The following is an 18,811-nucleotide window of genomic DNA, read 5'->3' on the forward strand; positions in this document are numbered from 1 at the left end:
TTTGTTCTCAGCTGGGGCAAGAGTGAACCTCACCACAACCCTGCGAGGTTGGGAACAGAAGGTGCACTCACCATCGATCTTGTTGGCCACCACAATGCAGGGAATCTCCGGGCGGAATTCCCTCAGCTCCCGGTACCAGCTGTTCAGGTTCTTGTAGGTGACCTTCCTCTGCACATCAAACACCTTGCAAAAGAGAACCAGCTGTGCTGAGGCCAATCCAGGACAGCTCTGACTGCCCCTGGACAGCTCTGAGCGGCCTGGGACATCTCTGAGCGACACAAGGACAGAATGCAGAATATTCCCAGGAGGGCATGACAAAGGGAACTGGGTGTTGCTAGAGAGGATGGGAGAGAAAGGAAGAGTATCCACAAGAGTATCCCAGCATATGCAGCCAGCAGGAAACAGCCCTTCGATGTCCTTTACACTGGGACTGTGTCCTGTGACAAGTCCCTGCCACCCACACAGAGGGAGCCAGTAATGGGAACGATTAGTGCCCAGCAGAGTAAGATGTGGTGGCATCCTCTGTTCTGACAACTAAAGCACCAGTGAGGGTGACTCCTGTTCCCAGGTGGTGAGGTACAGCGGAAAGTGAGAGCAACAGGACAAACAAGGAGACACGAGCAGGTGAGGAGACGTGAAACTGGGAACAGGGACAAAGGTGAGGAAATTTAAGAGGACAGCAGAGCCAGGAGATGGAGAACAGTGCCACCAGGAGAGACAGACCAGAGCCAAGCAAGCCCAGCTACAGGGGCTTTATCTGGTGAGAGAAGAAAGAACAATCGAGGAAAACTTTCTGAACCACTAGAAGAGACAAGGAATAGACAGCAGCGTAACCATAAAAGGAACACAAAAGCCAAGTGTCACCAGGACCGTTCCGAGCCCAAATCCCACCAGCTCCCGGCCGAGACTCCCTCACCATGATGCAGGCGTGGGCTTGGTGGTAGTAGGAGGCGTGCATGCTCTGGAACCGCTCCTGGCCCGCTGTGTCCCAGAAGTCTGTAACACAGAAACAGCTCAGAGCAACACAGCTCGCCCCGTTTTCCTCACAGCTCACACCCCCTGGAGGCAAAGCCCAGCCCACCTGCCCTGGGTCGCAAACTGGGTTTCGCCTCGCCAGTCCAAAACACTCGAGGGTTATGAGATGATGCCCAACTGAGAAGAAGCCACCAGTGGCACGAGTTGTACGGGACAGCAGGACGGAGCCAGGCAGAAGTGCAAAGAGCAGTAGCAATGCCTGGGCCCTCTGTCGCTAAGGGATGACAATGGGAAACCGACTAAACCTCCAGAAACTGCTGGAAACTGCTGATTTCTGAGCCAGTGATGGAGAGAAGTCAGCCTGAGGCAGACAGATCCCAGCCCGTGAATCTCTGTGTACGCCAGGTGTCAGGTGCCACTGTGCACACCCGGACCCCACAATGCCTTTTGCTGCTGGTACCAGGTTTGTAAGTTCCCATCTGGGTCTGGTTTGCTGTGTAAACTTGCACAGCTTCAGCCAAGCACCCCAGCGTGGTCACCCCTCTGTCAGCTGGACCCAAGCGTGGTGCTGCTGCACCCAAATCCAAGAAGCTATAAGCTGCTTTTCTCAGGGATTCCTTTGCTCTGATATCGGTGTCTGACTGGACACTGGGCCTGACCTGCACGATGGTGACTTCTTAAAATGCCTAAATACAGACAGGGCCCTGTCAGACCACATTTGCATTCACTGTCCCTGTCACAACAAAGATGTTGAACAGTGGTGGTCCCGACCCCGACAGACCCTTCAGGGGTCTTCTCATCCCGGTCTCCACGTGGACAATGAGCCATGACCACGACTCTGCGTGCAGCCATCCAGCCCATTCCTCACCCCCGAGTGTCCATCCACCCACCCATCCACCCAATCCCTGTCTCTCCAGCTCAGAGCCCGGTATATCGTGGGGACAGTGCCCAAAGCTTCGCCAAGCCCAGAGCAATGACGGCACTCGCTTTGCCCCATCCATCAACGCTGCAGTCCCGTCACAGAAGGCCACGGGATTCCTCAGGATATTGCAGTCTATCCAAAAACCCAACCAGGATCCAGCGCAAGGGGATCTCCCCCCTCCCAGCCCCTCCCTCCGCCACGGCACCGCCAGTCCCTGGGCTGCCCCGCGGGCTGTGCCCCACTCACCCACGAGGACCTCCTGCCCGCCCACGCGGGCGCGATGCTGGTGCAGCGTCAGCGCGAACGTGGAGAGCTGCTGGGGGCGGCTGCGGCGATGTTAAGGAGCCCACGGAGAGCCCACGGAGACCCCCCCCCTCCGCCGCTGCCCCATCCCCCCGCCGCCCCGCTGCCAAGGATACAAGCCGTCGAGCAGGAAGCGCTCCAGCAGCCTGCGGGGAGACAGCGCGCCGCCGTGAGCCCGCGGGACCCGCCGCCGCCGCCGCCCCCGTAAGCCCCACGCGCGCCCCCACGCACTTGGACTTGCCCACGGCGCTGTCGCCCAGGCAGATGATCTTCACCGTCTCCTCAGCGCCGGCCGCCGCCTTGTCCCGGGGTTCGTCCCGGGGTTCCTCCCGCTCCGGTCCCTCCGCCGCCGCCATGGCCGCGCCTGCGCGTCCTCGCTGCCACGCGACGCGCGTGGACCCTCCCTGGCCCCGCCCCCCCGCCCCGCCTCCCCGGCGGCCCCGCCCCCCCACCGGGCCCCGCCCCCCGCCCCTGCGGCGCGGCCATGGCGGCCCCGCGGCTGCAGCTGACGCTGGCGCTGCTCAAGCCGGACGCGGTGGCGCATCCGCTGGTGCGGGAGGTGAGTCCGGCCGGGCACCGCACCGGGTACCGCACCGGGCCGGGTACTGCACCGGGCACCGGGCCGGGTACCGCACCGGGCACCGGGCCGGGTACTGCACCGGGCACCGCACCGGGCATCGCGCCGGGCACCGCACCGGGTACTGTACAGGGCACCGCGCCGGCCCGCCTGCCCAGCAACGCCCCTGTTCCCTCAGGCCGTGCACGCCGCCATCCTCCGCCACCGGTTCCTCATCGTGCGCGCCAAGGAGCTGCGGTGCGGCCCCGAGCAGAGCCGCCGCTTCTACCGGGAGCACGCGGGTACGAGCGGGGCTCTGCGGGGCTCTGCGGGAGCGGGGGCGCTCAGCGCTTCGGGCCCGCCCCTCACCCGGCCCGTTGTCTCTCCGCAGGGCGGTTCTTCTACCAGCGGCTCGTGGAGTTCATGGCCAGGTACCTGCTGCGGGCGACCCGCGGTGTGGAGGGGCCGCCCGGCGAGGGGAGCCCCACCCGGAGCCGCGGAGGGTGTGCGGGGGGTGCGGGTGAGGAGTGTCAGGGTCCCCGCAGAGCAGCCCGCGGCAGCTGCGCTGTGCAGGTTTCCAGGGACGAACGAACTGTGTGCCCTTCGTAACCTTTCCTTCTGCTTTTCCTGGGCCCTTCCCGCAGTGGCCCCATGTGGGCTTACATCCTGGCCCACGAGAACGCCGTCCCTCGCTGGAGATCCCTGATGGGACCCACCAAAGTGTTCCGAGCGCGATACAGCGACCCGGACTCCATCCGAGGAGCCTACGGCCTCACGGACACCAGGAACACCACCCATGGCTCAGGTAGGCCTGCCCTGCTTGGCTGGTGCTCAGGGAGGTTCTGGGGCTCCAAGTGGGCGATGTGTTCTCCGTGCACACCTGGCCAGGTGCGGCTGAGCCGGGTGCCTTTGGAGCCCAGCACGTGTTTGTGGTGCCAGACCGGCATCTCCCGTCACCTCTTCCTCTTTTTTTTTTTTTTGACAGACTCGCCCGCCTCAGCCAGCAGGGAAATCGCCTTTTTCTTCCCCGAGTTCGATGAGCAGCGCTGGTACGAGCAGGACGAGCCGAGGCTGCGCCAGGGGCGGGTGTTCTACAGCCCCGAGGAGCGCGTGCACCACGTGCTCGAGGCGGATGAGGCCGAGGTGACCTGAGTTACCTGCGGTAGGGCTTGGCTCTGCTGAGCTGGCAGCGCCTCTGGGTGCTCTGTGGGGGTACCAGACGGAGAGTTGTGCCACGCTTTAGGGACCGAGGGAGGGGGAGAGCCTCGTGTGGGTGCTGCTGTGTTCCCCAGGGTCACGTCATGCTCTCTGGGGTCAGGCGGGTGCTGGGGTGCTGTAGGAAGAGCTCCTTCAGCAGTGTTCCCACTGACAGTCTGGCCACGCAGCTCACTGGGCCCTCAAGTTTATTTGGGTATGAATAAGACAGGTGAGTTGGTCCAGGGCCAGGTGGATCAGAGGTTGCTTGTTCCAGTTGCTTTTGCTGGTGGTAGGCCTTGGGTTCTCTGTTGGCTGTTCCCACTGTGCCTTAGGGAGAAAAGAGGGGAAAAGAGCCTAAAAAAGGCATCAGTGGTGTGAGATGAACCATGCTGTCCTCACTCATGTGCAGCCACGTTGGGAAGCCCACTGTCCTGGGGTTTGTGTCCTGAGTTGTGTCAGGTGGAGGCACAGCTGGAGCTGGTCCTGGTGGGGCACAAGAGCAGCAGGTTTGGTGGAATTCAGTAGTGGCTGTGGAGCTCTGGATTTCCTGGATCCACCAGTCCAGGGCTGGATAATGAATTTGACAGCAGGTGGCAGGGGCTGAGAAGCTTTGCCAGGGGCTCCTCACGTGAGGTCTTGTGACAAAACACCCGAGGGCAGCTTGGAGCCCTCAGTGTCTGCAACCTCACTGGACAGTTCCGTGTCTTTGGGAAAAGGGATGGCCAAAGCCATTTAGTCACCTGGATAAGTGATGGAATGATGACGTGGTGGTGCAGCAGGGCTGGGTGTGGAGGTGCAGAGCCAGGTCCTGGCAGGCTGAGCTGCGTTTCCCTGTAAGGTTGGCTCCTGTACAGGGGTTTAGTGCATTTACATTGTCCCAGACCAAGGCAGGGACTCTCTGTTCCCAGAACTCCCTCTGTTGTGGGAAGTGCTGCCCAGAGCTATCACGGTCAAACACATCTGCAGTTGTGTTTCCTCCTCCTCCTCCTCCTGTCTGGGATCAAATGGTCGTTGTTCTGTTCCAGGTACAGATGCAGGGATCTGCAGGACATTGCTGCTGTCCCTGTCCCCAGCAGTGTCCAGGGTGGATCTGCTCAGGATCCCATGTGCCTTCACACAGGTCTGAGAGCTGCTGTCCCCAATGCTGTTGATGCTTTACTGGGATTTTGTAAATTTGATGGTTTGTTGATTCCTGGAGGGTTTGCTCAGTTTTGTGTGTTTTTCTTGTAATTATTAAACTCAACTGTTTCTACCTTTCTTCTCTATGTTGTGCTTCCCTTTCTGGATATTCCTTTGGCACATCACTGACTGACAATTCCTGGCTCACGCCTCTCACTGCTGAAGTTTTTGGGTTTTTTTTTCCTACTCACTTGCAATCATTCCATTTGGGGAAATGACCCCTTTGAACGTGCCTGCACAAACTTCCCGTGGTGACGGTGCACTTGGGTGCAGCTGATTCCAGCAGTGTGAACAAAGTGGCTGCCTTGAACTTTTAACAGCCCCCAGCAACTTTTAACAGCCCGCTCTGGGCCTTGTTTGCACATCTCCCAAACATGCCAGGTTGAGCAGGGGAAGCGCTCTGGGCTTTTGTAATTGGCACTGACACCCCTGTGACCTGTTCCCTGGGGAAGAGGGTCTGTGGGGAATGGGACCAAGGGGGCAAACTTGGGAACACAGAAACTTCTCTCTCTTCGAGTGCACTAATTGGCCTCGGGGGCAGAGCTGGTGCTCACACCGGGATGAGGAGCCTTGGGAATGGCTCCAAGCTGGCCATGGGAAGGGAGGGAGGAATGAGACTGGCAGAAGGGGCCACAGCTGCCCAAGAAGGACCCACGAGCAACCACGAGGCAAAAGTGCTACTTGGTGGTGACAGGAGAGACTTTCCTTGTTGCTTTCTGAACACAAGTTGGCCAGGAAGAATTAGTGACCCAGGGCTGGTGCTGGGACCCCAATTTTCATTTCCAGGCCTCTGTAGATGTTGAACCTGCCCCCCAAACTCTGATGCCCCAGGGTAACAGGTCACTTCACGTTGTGTGATCGCAGCGGTTGGGCTTGTGCAAACATCAGCCCGTGACAAACACGTATAAATTGGGGCAGCTTTGGCCAGTTGATGGTTAGACCATAGAGATGCAAACCCTCCTTGCCTGGTCTTTTTAAAAAAACTCAAGTGCCAATTAAACTGGACAAAAGCTCAAGACAACGCAATTTTCTTCAGCCAAAAAAATCTCCTTGTCAAGTGTTGAGAGAGAAGGAGTCAGGCAGGAATCCACTACCTCTCCCATAAGATGCTTGGAGAAGGTAAGTCAAGAGCCTGATTTCTGGAAGTGTGGAGCATTTACAGGATCTGGGCCCAATCCTGGAGGCTGCACCCCCAATTTGAAGCATTTTGGTGTTAAAAAACAACTCCCTTAACATTTCACAAGTTCATGGAGATTTGATTTACTGCTGGACCCCCACAGCCAGGTTTGATATCCCTCCTGAGACCAGAGGAGGATGAAGACATGAACTACCATAATGGAAGTTTCTGGTGTTTGTGGTTTCAGCAAAGTCTCTTTTGAAATATCAGAGTGGGAGGGGGTTTCTCTGAGTGCTGCCAGCATTTGTCTTCCCTTAAAACCCTGGCCACCTTGTACTGGAATGCCCCAGCATGGAGTTTTCTGTGTGAAACAAGGAAATGCTCGTCATTGCCACAGGAGAAACAGGTAATTTGGTAAACTCAGAGCAAAAGGCTGCATCACAAAGTCCCATGATCGTGGCCTCCCTGCCCTGCAAGCCCACCTGCCCTGCCTGGGAGCTGCTTGGAGACAGGCAGGGCTCAGAGTCACTGCTCCTTGTGCACTCCCTGAAGCAGGAGACCTTCTTGGAGCAGTTTGGGGACAGGGTCACAGTCACAGCTCCACCTACACACACAGGGTCACACTTACAACTGCTCATCTTATAACACCTGCTGCTCATATTTTCCAGCTCCAGGCACCCTCTGACCCACATTTCCTCTGGCTGAGGCATCAGAACCCTTGGTGTCCGTGTTGGATTTCCACACAGGTGTTCATCCTCATGTCCAGTTATATCCCACTTGCACTTTCCCTACTCACCTGAGAAAGGTGTTACCACTCAGCTCCCTCAGGTCTTGCTGTTCCAGATCCAGAGCTTATGCTCAGACCACCAGTGGCCGGTGCAGGCACCTCACAGCCCTGAAATGGGGTTATAGGAAGGACCTGTGGCCCAGGGATGGCAGCTCCCACCCCCTTTCCCCACCCAGGAGCTGGAGCAGGGTCTGGTCTGCGCTTGGCACAGCCTGGAGAGGGATGGGAGGTCGGGGTGAGTCCTGTGTCACCAGGGCTCAGTCCCACGGGCTCGGATCCCACTGGTGCAGCCTGGTGGGGGCTGCTCCTCCTCGCTCCTGCCGCTGAACAGGAGCCACCTCTGAAAGCCCCTCCCAGGGCCCCTGCAGGGTTAAAAGCTGCTGCGCTCGCAGCATTGAGGACGTGTGGGCTTCTCCTCGTGCAGGTAAGACAAACCAGGCAGCACCTGGGACATGGGATACAGGACAGCATCCAGGGATCCAGCCAGTGTTTCCCTCTTACCAGGGGCCAGGTGCCATCCACTCTCTGCTCTTGGCTGTGGAGGTGAGGACAGGTGAGAGGGCAGACTCTTCACGCACTGCTGGGGGTGGGGGGAACCTGGTGCTGGCCCCCAGGGCTCCTGGCTGGTCAGAGCAGGCTGTGGCTGCTCCTGCTGCCTCTAACAGAGCCATCCAGTCCTTTCCAAGAGAAATCATTCCCGTGCTGTTTGCTCCCTCAGTCCAGCCATCACCTTACATGTACCCGAGGCTCAGGACCTCATCTCCAAGGGCTGTCTGCTGCAATCTACCTGCTCTGCTCACCTGAGAGCAGATGGGATGTGGGAGCTTGGTGAGGAGAGCCACATCCTCCTGCAGGAGCTCACACCCACCCAGGGAAGGTGCTCCTGCAGGAGGAAGGGTGGCACAGTGGTCCCCAAAAGGCTACAAGAAAAGGTCTCCTGCTTCAGGGAGTGAACCAGAGCAGAGCTTGGTCTTGGGCTCATGTGTCACTGTCACGCTGGTCAAGGGTCCCTCTCAACTCCTGGGGCAAGGACAGGAACCTTCCTGGCACTGGTGATGTCTGTGTTCCCTCTCTGCTCCCCATCCAGCCCTTTTGGTTTGTGCTGAAGAGTATGTTGATGTGGGCAACCGCTTGAGAGCTTGCCTGGGCAGAGTTTTCCCAGCCTGGCACATCCTGGATGGAGTGACAAGTTCGGATGTCACTGTGCCAGGCAAGGAAGAACTCATCTTCTGGCCAAAACCCTTTCCTTTCAGTGTTAATTTTTTTTTTTTTTAAGAAGTTGAAAAACTGGCAAGTGAAAGAGAAATGAATCAGAACTTAGCTCTGTTCGGCAAACCCTAGTATTGCTCTTGGTGCACAGGGAGAAAATACCCTCAGAACAAGGAGGAAGACCTGAAAGTTATGAAGGAGACAGAGCTGACACCGGAGCAATTCCAACAGGGGAAAAAAAAAAAAAAGCACAGTTTTGAACAGTGCTTTGACAGTTTCCTGTGGGAAGTAGCTACAAGAAACAAACTCCCAAGAGAAGCAGTGAATTCTCAAGCGCTTAACGTTCTAAAGTGGAACCCCTTCTTCGTGAGTGGAACCCCTGCTTTGTAAGTGCTGGTTATTGCAGAGCAGGAGACAGGATAAAGGAAAAAAAATATTCTTTTAACTGGTGCAGGATGATGCCACATCCCCAAACCAGGGCTGGGGAAGAGCAAGTTTAGTGCCTGTGGCATCAAGGGAATGCTCTGACCCTGTGACCTGTCCAGGGGCAGGGAAGCATGTAGTCATCAAAAGACATGCTTGGAATACTATCAAGACCAGGGGCTGGGCTGGCAGGGGACCCCAGGGGGCGTGGGTGGATGTCCCCTGCTCTTGGGTTCCCTCTGTGTGCTTCTCCTGCAGTCAGGTGCCCAACGCTGGCTGGCAGATCTCTGGGCTCCGAAAATCCACGTGCCTGTGAAATCCCAACACAAGAAACTTTCAACCACTGTGAAGACAGGACCAGAGCTGGACCCCCTTGCATCATTGACTGCCTCACAGTCACCCCCTGCTCTCCACAGCGCTCACTTCTGACCCAGCTGGCCCCATGGCAGGCGTGAACCAGACTCAGGTGACGGAGTTCGTGCTCCTGGGCTTTTCCCACGCCCGGCCTTTCCTCTTCGTTCTCCTCCTGGCCGTTTACGTGGCCACGCTGCTGGGGAATTCCGCAATCCTCGCCCTCGTGTCCCTGGACCGCCACCTGCGCCGCCCCATGTACTTCTTCCTCGGCCACCTGTCCTGCCTGGACCTTTGCTACTCGTCGGTGACGGTGCCCAAGATCCTGGCGAACGCCCTGCGCCCGCAGGCCACCATCTCCTACCGGGGGTGCCTGGCCCAGATGTTCTTCCTGATGGGGTGCGCGGGGGCCGAGTGTGCCCTGCTGGCCGTCATGGCCTACGACCGCTACGTGGCCATCTGCCGGCCCCTGCGCTACGCCCAGGCCATGAGCCGCGGGGTCTGCGTGGCCACCGCCACCGGCTGCTGGCTCTGGGGGCTGCTGGACTCGGCCCTGCACACCCTCCTGGCCGCCCGGCTCTCCTTCTGCGGGGCCCCCCGGCTCCGGCACATCTTCTGCGACGTGCCCCCGCTGCTGGGGGCCGCCTGCAGCGACACCCGGCCCAACCAGCTGGCTCTGCACTTGGCCAGCGTCTTCGTGGGCCTCAGCCCCTTCCTGCTGGTCGTCGTCTCCTACCTGCGCATCCTGGCCGCCGTCCTCGGGATGCCGCTGGCCACCAGCCGGCGCAAGGCCCTCTCCACCTGCTCTGCCCACCTGCTGGTGGTCGCCCTGTACTTCGTGACGGCCAACCTGAACTACAACCGGCCCAGCTCCGGCTACTCGCCGGCGGCCGACGCGCTGGTGTCGGCGCTGTACTGCATCGTCACGCCCGCGCTGAACCCCCTCATCTACAGCCTCCGCAACCGGGAGGTGCTGGGGGCACTGAGGAGGGCTGTGCGGGCACGGGGCACGCCGGGCTCCCCTGGCAGCGACGCCTGAGCGGTGCCAGGGCTGCCACCACGGCGCTGGCACCGCAGCGTCTGTCTGTGGGACGCCCACGGCGACAGCCTCGGGGCTGTGGCCCAACGGGGAGCTCCCAGCACCGAAACGCTCACCAGAAACGTTTTGCTGTCTGTGGCAAAAGCTCTGGAAAACATCCCGGTGCGGCTGTTGTGAGTGGTGTGGCTCCGGGTGATGGTGGCTGAGGGCTGGGTGGGGATGTGGGGCTGCTGCTGCTGCCTCAGCTACCTCAGCTACCTCTTCTGGGTCCCACCTCAAATGATGGTTTGTGTTTTGGAGGCAATGGCCCCAAAACCAGGGGCCAGGAGCAGGGACTCACCGGGCCGAGCTGGCACAGGCAGGTCACACCTGCAGTCAGACGGCTGGAAGGGGCCCAAAATACTCCTAACATAGCTCAGTTATGCCCAGGAAAATCCAATCTGTTCCCAGAGAAACCCACTGGGGAGTCAGAACTGGGACTGGGAGGTTCATGGCTTGCTGGGAACAGTTTGTCAGTTCTTGGTGCTGATTCTATTCTTTGGGGAAAGAAGTGTTTCTGTAACCCACCTGTTGGGTTGGGCTGTTGCTCCTGCCCAGACAGGCTGTGAGCCCCTCAGCCCTCCTTGCTATCTGCCCTTCTGGATTCCAAAAAGTCCTTGAAACAGCTCCAGTTCATTGTCACTGGACACATCAGAGTCTGCCCAATGAACCCCCTTCTGGAGAGCCCCTGGAAAGGGACAGCAGGAAATGCAGGGGGGGGGGGGCGGCTACACAACTCAAAAAGACTGGTGAAGTTACCTCAGAGGAAAAAAAATCAATCAAACTTCAGCCAAACAAAAAACCTAAAGCCAACCCAAATCAGAAACCTCCAGGAAAACTTACATTCAAATTGACAGTTTTTAGTCTGAATCCCAACGCACCTTTCCCATGATGGACAGACACAGCCTGTGGGTTTTCCCAGGATCAAACATCGAACAGGAATATTGCACTCCCACCCGGGTAGTACAGGCTCGGTCAGCTTCTGGGTGGTCCAGAACCCACCCGTGAGCCACTGAGCTCTAAAGCTTCAGAGTGGAACTCTAAAGTGTCACAGTGGGACTCGCTGCTGGCAGGTGTGTTCTCTCACAGCCCCTCAGGTGTTCTCTCGCAGCTCCCTGCTCAGCTATCCCCAGTTTATTCCTGCTGTGATGGTACCTGCATCCCCCAGAGGAAGAACAACAACAACAACAACTCCCCCAGCTGAGCATTCCCTTGGGATGTGCTGGTGCAAGGGAGGGCTTTGCTTTGCATTCCTGAAAACTATCTGTCTTAACCATTAAAAACAAGATGTTTCCTCCTGTCCTGATTCCCACCTGCTCAGCCCTTTCCCCACACCTGTGATGAAGAATCAGGGGACCTTTTCAGGAGCCTCCAAGAGGCACAGGGGACATGAGCTGTCACAAAAACACCGGGATACAACTCGAGCCAGGCCAGAGCAGAAGCTGTTTATTGCTGCAGCTGGGAAGGAGGGCACAGGCCCCAGGGACAGACACACTGACACACCTGTGCCCAAAAGGGAGGGCACAGCCCCCAGGGACAGACATACCAGCGCCCAAAAGGGGCACACAGACCACGTTCACGTTTCTCTGCTCCATCCTGCAAATGCAAACCCTTCCCGGCAACAAAGGCAAATTTGACTTTCCCAGTGCTCTTTTTTCTTTAGAACCCTGGCTAGGATGAGATCCAGGGCTACAGCAGCTGAAGGAGGTCCCACAGCTCACGTCCCTTCTGCCCTGCCTGGACCAGAGTCAGTGTTTCTGCTCTGGGAATTGCCCCGCTGGGAACGGGACACGCTCCTGCAGGTTTGCCAGGTGACAGGTGTGGCAGCCTGGGTGGAAGAGACACCTTATATATCACACTCATATGCTCTTAAACCATCCCACCTTTCCCACCTGGAAGCGGATGGGAACCAAAATCCTCTTGGGCACAAGACAAAACATCCCCTCAGGCACTGCCAGTTTGCTCCCCGAGATTTCTCTGAAGTGTGGACACACCAAATGAAGCTGATAACATGGAAGAGGCTGAAGCAGAGAGAGGCAGAAGTTTGGAAGGGAGCAGCTTGCCCAGTGCTCGTTTCACTGCAGAAGCTTCACGTAATTTGCTGGGAAGAGGCCGACCCTGCCGTGGCACTGCCCCCGCCACCAGCCTTCATCCACCATCTCGATGTGCGTGATTGTGTCGTCGGGATCGAAGGAAATCTCATCGTCTCCCTCTGCAAAAATCGGTCAGGAAAGACAGAGAGTCACAATGCAAAGAGGACCCAAGACACAGCTAGTTCACACCCCTCCTCCCACTTCCCCTGGGCAGGACAAGACAGAACAAGCACCCTGATAAACTCCCAAGGGTTCAACCTCCCCCAACCCCCATCAAACAGCACAGATAAAGCAGATGAAAGATGAAGTTTTTCTATTCCTGCCCTGGTTCCGGCCAGGACAGGTTAATTTTTTGCAGTAGCCTGGAGGGGGCACGGCCAGTACACCGAAGTTATTTGGGAACACCTCACATCATTGCTGGGGTGGGAAAGGGGCTGTTTGTTCTGGGGAAGAGGGGGTTCCTTCCATTTGGGAAATGGTGGAGGGAGCCATCCACTACTGTTTATTAATCCAGTGAGTGTTTTTCCACGTGAACAATTTCTTTTCTTCAACCTTCAGTTATTAATATTGTTGCTGTTACCGTTTGTTTTCTTCTCTCATAGCTGTTTCCAGTAAATTGTTCTCATATCAGTCCATGACCTTTACCCTTTGGGCCTCCAGCTGGAGAGGGATGGTGTGTGGGGGGTTTTTTTAGTGGCACTACTAAATTGGACAATACCATTCCTAAACCACCGCAGTTCCCAAGCCAGGTCTCATTCTGCTTCCTACAGGGAAGAAATTTAAACCCCCCCCCCCAAGCCACAGTCTTTTCCCCACCGCTGATGGTGCGGACCCCCATGTCCCCCTGGCCCAGTGCCCTCCCCCCCCAAGCCCTGATGGGGCAGACCCACCTCCTTGGTAATCGTAGAGAGCCACTGCACAGGTCCCGAGGTGCTGCCCCTCATGAACAACTCCCAGGTTGGCTGCAGGACACAGGAGGGACAGATGAGACAGAGGCTGAGGCAGCCACACAGCCCTGGGCAGTGCCACCCTCCAGCCCAGCTTTGGGGAAGCACATCCAAACCCTGTCAGCAGGGAGAGGTTTTACCACAGCCCAAAGCAAGGTGTGACTTCCTTCCCCTTCCACAAGGAGCGTGGCCCCAGTACCCCACTGGCAGCCACTTCGGGGACGTGACAGCAAGAGCATCAGCACACATCCAGCTTCTCCTGAGCCACAGCAGCCCCCCACTCCTCCTGCCAGGCAGGAATCCAGCAGATCCAGCAGACACCTGCTGCCTGGCCCAGCACTGCTTGCAGCTCATCTACCACCAAGCCTCCATCATCAGGAGCCTCTACCCTGACCACAGCAGACTTCAGGACACAGATTCCCAAGACATGGGCTCTTCTATCAGCACTCACCCAGGTGGGGCTGGCTCTGGCTGTGCTCCTGAGGAAGGATCACCTCATAGTCTTCTCCTCCAGCTTCCCCAAGGTCGTAGATAGCATCCAGCTTTCCCAGTGGGGCCGGCAGCTCCTCGTACTCAGCACCTCCACTGGTAATGTCACAGTAGTCAGAGGGCTCTGGCAGCTCCTCGTAGTCTCCACCAACATCCAAACTCTCGCTGTAGATGGGCTGATCCTGGCTGGGGACCTTGCACAGCTCTGCGCCCAGATCTGCCGGCCGTGGTGGCAGAGTGGGTGGTGTCTCCTCGTCCTCCCTCCTGGCCTCCTGCCACGAGGTGAGAGAGTGACAAGAAAGTCACCTGCGAAGCACCCACCACAGGCAGGTCTCTCCTGACTCCCAGCACCTGGCATAAGGCAGCCCCTCCATGGAGCACCACCCCCTGCACACCAGGGGAACAGTTCAGCCCCTCGGGCCGTGCTGAACTGGCACCTGGGATTGCTCTGGAGACCCTCAGGGTTCACGTGTTTGAGCTTCACTTGTTTATACTTCTCTCCAGCCCACGGTGCTGCCACTGCACCACCCCCCTCCCAGAGCCTGCCCCATCCCAAGGCTCCCCCTTGTCCTTCCAAAGCCTCTCACAGGCTGTGGCTGCACTCCACATCTCGCTGCAGGGCTGCCCGTGGAGCACAGCCCCTCTCAGGTGCAATCCCCTCTGCCTGCTCCCCCTTCCCTCCTCTCTCCCAGGCTGCCCTCGGCACCTGCTCTCCTGGTGGCACAGGTTGGTCTCCTTGGGCACTCCCGGGTACCTGTGCTGGCAGGGCAGGAGGGGCTGCCCCGGTGTGCCCCTTCCCTCCTGGTGGGATTTCCTGCTGGAGAAGAGCCATCAGATCCCTCGGAATGAGTACAGAGCAACGGCTGTTCCCATTCCCAACAGAACAACTCGGAACATTTTCCTCCCCCTAGAACCTGTTCCAGCTCCTACAAACCCGCTCTGGGCTAGGCACTGGCAGGCTGGTGACAAGGGTGGGGGCCACCCCCGAAGAGGAACGTGTTGGGGGGGGGCTTCCCTGCCAATCCCACTCTGCCCTCTGAGTGCAGGAACGGCAGCAGGTGGGAAGGCAGGTCAGGTAAGCACCGGGGCTGGGTGCCACCTCCAGTTTGCTGGGGTGCATCCCACAGGCAGTGCTGGGGAGGGGTGACTGCACTCTTTGACAAACACCAGGGGCAAAAGGAGCCGAGGCCAAAGCACAGGGGCCACGGCTGGGTGCAGGCACGCACTGATCCGTGTGCTGAAAAGGAAAGTCCGGTGCCGAACGTGAAGCTCGGTGGGTGGCTGTGGCAGAGGCAGGGAAGCAGTTTAGGCAAAAAGTTGCTCTAAAGAGATCAGCTGGAAGGACATGGAGGTGCGTGGCCTGAGGAAAAGTCTGCTCCACGAGCCTCGGAGGACACGGCAGGACAGCCAGGGCTCACCTGTCCCCGCGGTGCCGGGACCTGCCGGGGCTGTCGCCGCAGCTTCTCCTCCTCCTGCTCCGCCCGCCTCCTGCTCTCCTCCTCCTCCAACCTGGCCATGTGCTCGAACCGCGACCGCAGGCTGCTGGTGCCGCTGGAAGCTCCTGTGAGGAGACAGCCAACTAAGCCAGCCCCACGGCTCCCTCCCACCGCCCCCAGCATCCAGGAGAAAGCCTGACTTCCACCTCTTCCAGAGAGACTTGCAGTTCAGCCGCCTTTGTCCTGCCCCCAGCACAGGCTTAAACCCCCATCCCATCTACCAGCGTGCTGGCACAGAGGGACCAGGATGCCCACAGCTTCCCAAGTCCAGGGCTGATACTCGTACCTGCCTCCAGAGGTCTTGTTTTCTCGTAGGAGGAGGTGGGAGCTGCCATCTCATCGAAGCCAGCAGCACTCTGCAAGAGGAAGGGGAAGAATTGACCGGCTTCTTGGGCAAGGTTTGGCTACTGGTGATGGATGGCAAGCTTTGTTGCTAGGGGTGTCTGACCTCACCAATCCCACAACAGGGAATGTGGGATTCAGGCAAGGCCCCCCCACTGCCTCCTCCAAATGCCCCAAAGCCACAGGATTCCCACCTCTTAGTTTAGTCACATCCACGAAGATCATCTCCCAGTCACTGGCAGGACCCTTTTTACTGACCAAGGCTGCAGGGCAGCCTGACACACACACACAGAGAATTAACTCCAGGGCTTGAGTCTGTGTTGTGACTGTCCATGAGGCTTTGTGGGGTGTCAGCCCAAACAGAAAACCCGAACCAGCCAACTGGGTGACCTTTTATCCTGCCCAACTGCGCTAATCCCATCCCTGCTGGAGTTTGTCGAGGTGTCCAGGCAGATTTGGCTACCTGAGCAGACCATAAGGCACTCCTTGACAGGAGAGAAAAACCAGCAGAAGTTAAGAAACAGCAGAGAAGTGAGGAGTTACAGGCAGTGCCACGAGGAATTCCCTGCACTAAGGTCTCCCCAGGCTGCATCCCTCTGCATCCTCTGCTATTTTACACCGAGCCAGTTCCCTCTTGCCACATCTGTGCACCGAGCACTGTGAATCTCACCTCCACCTGGGAAATCTCTGCTCTCGCAGCAGGGCAAGGAGCAGTGATTAGTAGGAAGCCATGGAAGGCTGCAGCAGTCCTACCTTATCCACTCTATCCTTCTGGACCCCATACCGGCCTCCAAACCCCTTGGCATAGTCTGTATGGGGAAAAAAAAAGGAGGTTATTTTATAATATTTTATATTCTGTAAGCACATCTGGCTTCAGTATGCTGTGACCAGTGATAAATGAGATGAGTTAGCCTTGTCTGCATCTTCTCATATATGGAAACAGCTCGAGATAACACATGCAAAGTGCTCTGGACAGTGGCTTTTAGGGCTAATTCTCCCTCCTTTCAGCCCAGGGCACAGGAATGCAGGGCTGCAGCTGCCCAACCTGTGTCCAAGGCATGGAGTGTGAATGGAGTGTGGCCATGGGCACTGAAGTCAACCCTGCAGCAGTCCCCAGGTTCCTGGGGTCTGTTCTGCCTCCTTCCTCTGTGCTTGCCCTTGCAATGAGCACATGGTCAGGAATGTCCCTAAACAGTTTTATCTGCTTTTTTTGGGCATCAAGCAGACAGCATAGCAGAGTTTGGGAAGCCTGAGGGGAACTCTCATCCCACGTCCCCCGCTGATCCAAGCAGCCATCTCCTCTGGCAGAGTTTGCCCCTGTCCTTTGGGGCTCTCCACATCCCAGCTGCTCCAGAACGTGCTGGACACGTTCCTTTTCCAGCAGCTGGATCTCTGACTGTGAACCACAAGCTCCAAGGAAATTGCCACCACCTCTGGCAGCGTTGCCTGACCTGTTTGGGACGAGTGGGGTTGCACTTCCTCCTGATGATCCCAGCCAAGGGCGTTCTTGTCCTGACGATCCCTCTGGACCCCAAACTTCCCACCAAAGCCCACAGCGTAATCTTGAGCCACAGGGATCCAGATGACGGCGTGGAAGAGAACAGACAAGGGAGGGAAGGAGATGAGTGGCAGCACTGTGAGCTCAGGCTGTGTCCCCTGGCTGCCCCAGCTCACCTTTCTGAGAGTCATGCTTCTCCGCCTGGCTCTTGTAGTCAAACCCCACGGCCGCCTTGTCCACCTTGTCCCTCTCCACCCCGTAACGGCCACCAAAGCCCTTGGAGTAATCTGTGACGGTGCATGGAGTGAAACACTGCCCCCAGCGCGGGCCTGGTGAGGAGATAAGGGGAGCAGCACTGGGAAGGAGCAGAGGGGAGGAAGGAGAGCGGCAGGGACGATGAGAAAGCAGACACAGCCAGCTGGGAGGGAAGGAAGAAAGAAAATGGATTTGTCATGGACAGCAGGGAGGCAAAACCAAGCAGGGATTTGGGCACTGCCAAGCCAGGCTATATCACCCACTCACCCAGCTTCCAGGATTTCTGGCTCTGGTCTGCCAGCCTTGGGAAAGGGCTGGAAAGACACTGAGCCGTGGAAGTGCAGGAATGGCGAAGGGGCTCGTGTTTGCTGGGGTGGAATCTCAGCTTCTACCAGGAAACATCTGACCCTGGGGCTGTAGCAAAGGCTGAATTCCCATTTCTGTAGACACACTCCTGCTCTCCCCACTTGGCTGTCGTGTGACAGAGCACACACAGCTGCCTTGTGCCTCTCCCTTTTCCATCTCCAAACCAGTGATCCATTAACGACTTCAGCCACCGTTCAGCGGTTCCCTAAGGACCACCTGGTTATTACTGGCTGATTCCTGAGGCATTCCAGCCTCCATCCTGGCTGCTGGCTGTACAGACTCCTCCTTTCAGACACCTGCCAGCTCAGTCTCCAAATCCTGCCCTTAAGGGGTAAATCACAATCACCTCTCCCTGTTCTGTGACGCTTTTCTCACAGGTCTGCGTTTCGCAGGACTGAGCTGGGGCTTCTCCAACAACTTCAGCTGTAACAATCCATGAAGACTGTGATCTAGAGAAAGCTGCATGATGACATTTTTTATTCCAGAATGGATCTGTTTCACAGAAGCTCAGTCAATCTGTAAGTACGAGCAATTCTTGAACTTACCTTCACTAAACTATTATCTACCCATTAGGCTGTTATGAAACAGATCTTTAAGGGAGCTGTTTTCAGCTAATACAGATTTTGTGACTGTTATCTTGCTGTTGAAGCTTCTAGAATAGATATATTTTTATGAAAAGCAACCCAAACACTTATAACAGTTCCATTTTGTCCTGAGCAACTTCTGTGTTTTCACACAGCCTGATGAATTTTTATGTCTTCAAAAATATGTTAATGTAGCACAACTGCATGGAATTCATTATTTTAAGATCAACCAAGAATGCCTCAAACTATGTTCCTTCTTTTATAGATTCCTCTTAAACGAGCCCAATTCAGTTATTTCCTTGGTAATGCAGAATTCCTCACATTTACCTGAAAACAGCAACAGACCTTGCCCTCTCATCTTCCTTGGGGTGCAGAATATTTAAAACATCTTTAGTTTTACTTCTTGCACTGTTTGTTGAATCTGCAGAATTCTGCAGCAATTTGAGTGCTCCACAGGCTTCTGTTTCCATATCCATTGCCTTTTCCCACAAGCTGTTTCCTCCAGCAATCACTTCACGTCCTGGGTAGCTCCTCCAGAGCCATTCTCAGAAGGGCTTTGAGAGGACAGGGAGCACCAGCCATCCTTTGTGGGGGGTGGTGGGGACATGGCTTTCACCAAAGCAAAGCACAGAGACAAGTTGGGA

At 57.0% G+C, this 18,811-nt stretch overlaps 4 protein-coding genes across 5 annotated transcripts in view; 2 read left to right on the forward strand and 2 right to left on the reverse strand.

The window, feature by feature from the left end:
• The window catches only part of LOC114072027 (rab-like protein 2A), a 4,633-nt gene extending 2,071 nt beyond the window's left edge, over positions 1 to 2,562 (reverse strand). Inside the window, exons 1-5 of the mRNA XM_027909941.1 lie at positions 2,432 to 2,562; positions 2,317 to 2,346; positions 2,144 to 2,223; positions 917 to 996; positions 72 to 183 (exon numbers count right to left, since the gene is read on the reverse strand). Coding sequence (XP_027765742.1) covers positions 72 to 183; positions 917 to 996; positions 2,144 to 2,223; positions 2,317 to 2,346; positions 2,432 to 2,556 — 427 coding nt within the window. The 5' untranslated portion in view covers positions 2,557 to 2,562. The remainder of the gene's footprint in view (positions 1 to 71; positions 184 to 916; positions 997 to 2,143; positions 2,224 to 2,316; positions 2,347 to 2,431) is intronic.
• A 122-nt stretch (positions 2,563 to 2,684) lies between these two features.
• Positions 2,685 to 5,210, forward strand: NME6 (NME/NM23 nucleoside diphosphate kinase 6). Of its 2 annotated transcripts, XM_027909943.1 has the most exons (6): positions 2,685 to 2,759; positions 2,956 to 3,058; positions 3,148 to 3,187; positions 3,401 to 3,561; positions 3,742 to 3,899; positions 4,979 to 5,210. In XM_027909943.1, the coding sequence occupies exons 1-6, from the start codon at positions 2,685 to 2,687 to the stop codon at positions 5,102 to 5,104; spliced, it is 663 nt and encodes a 220-aa protein (XP_027765744.1). In that variant the 3' UTR covers positions 5,105 to 5,210. The 2 variants fall into 2 exon arrangements, with proteins under 2 accessions (XP_027765744.1, XP_027765745.1); XM_027909944.1 differs by lacking the exon at positions 4,979 to 5,210 and having other exon boundaries at positions 3,742 to 4,308.
• Positions 5,211 to 9,110: 3,900 nt separating this feature from the next.
• On the forward strand, positions 9,111 to 10,058 carry LOC114072028 (olfactory receptor 5V1-like). Its single transcript, XM_027909942.1, has one exon. The coding sequence runs from the start codon at positions 9,111 to 9,113 to the stop codon at positions 10,056 to 10,058; it is 948 nt and encodes a 315-aa protein (XP_027765743.1).
• Positions 10,059 to 11,521: 1,463 nt separating this feature from the next.
• Positions 11,522 to 18,811, reverse strand: part of HCLS1 (hematopoietic cell-specific Lyn substrate 1) — a 12,436-nt gene continuing 5,146 nt past the window's right edge. The window contains exons 5-14 of the mRNA XM_027909937.1: positions 17,485 to 17,519; positions 17,139 to 17,380; positions 16,916 to 17,026; positions 16,218 to 16,273; positions 15,409 to 15,478; positions 15,045 to 15,187; positions 14,333 to 14,443; positions 13,589 to 13,898; positions 13,081 to 13,152; positions 11,522 to 12,309 (exon numbers count right to left, since the gene is read on the reverse strand). Coding sequence (XP_027765738.1) covers positions 12,173 to 12,309; positions 13,081 to 13,152; positions 13,589 to 13,898; positions 14,333 to 14,443; positions 15,045 to 15,187; positions 15,409 to 15,478; positions 16,218 to 16,273; positions 16,916 to 17,026; positions 17,139 to 17,380; positions 17,485 to 17,519 — 1,287 coding nt within the window. The 3' untranslated portion in view covers positions 11,522 to 12,172. The remainder of the gene's footprint in view (positions 12,310 to 13,080; positions 13,153 to 13,588; positions 13,899 to 14,332; positions 14,444 to 15,044; positions 15,188 to 15,408; positions 15,479 to 16,217; positions 16,274 to 16,915; positions 17,027 to 17,138; positions 17,381 to 17,484; positions 17,520 to 18,811) is intronic.

Source organism: Empidonax traillii, unplaced genomic scaffold (assembly GCF_003031625.1).
Source record: "Empidonax traillii isolate 1590-97213 ecotype Southwest subspecies unplaced genomic scaffold, ASM303162v1 scaffold2534:size70782, whole genome shotgun sequence".
NCBI lineage: Eukaryota > Metazoa > Chordata > Aves > Passeriformes > Tyrannidae > Empidonax > Empidonax traillii.

What these genes read in the sequence shown, in the direction of transcription:
- LOC114072028 (XM_027909942.1), top strand. Translation starts at nt 9,111, where the DNA reads ATGGCAGGCGTGAACCAGACTCAGGTGACGGAGTTCGTGCTCCTGGGC.
- NME6 (XM_027909943.1), top strand. Translation starts at nt 2,685, where the DNA reads ATGGCGGCCCCGCGGCTGCAGCTGACGCTGGCGCTGCTCAAGCCGGAC. An exon ending in CGCATCCGCTGGTGCGGGAG is followed by an intron (nt 2,760 to 2,955) that starts GTGAGTCCGGCC and finishes CTGTTCCCTCAG; the next exon opens with GCCGTGCACGCCGCCATCCT. An exon ending in GAACACCACCCATGGCTCAG is followed by an intron (nt 3,562 to 3,741) that starts GTAGGCCTGCCC and finishes TTTTTTTGACAG; the next exon opens with ACTCGCCCGCCTCAGCCAGC.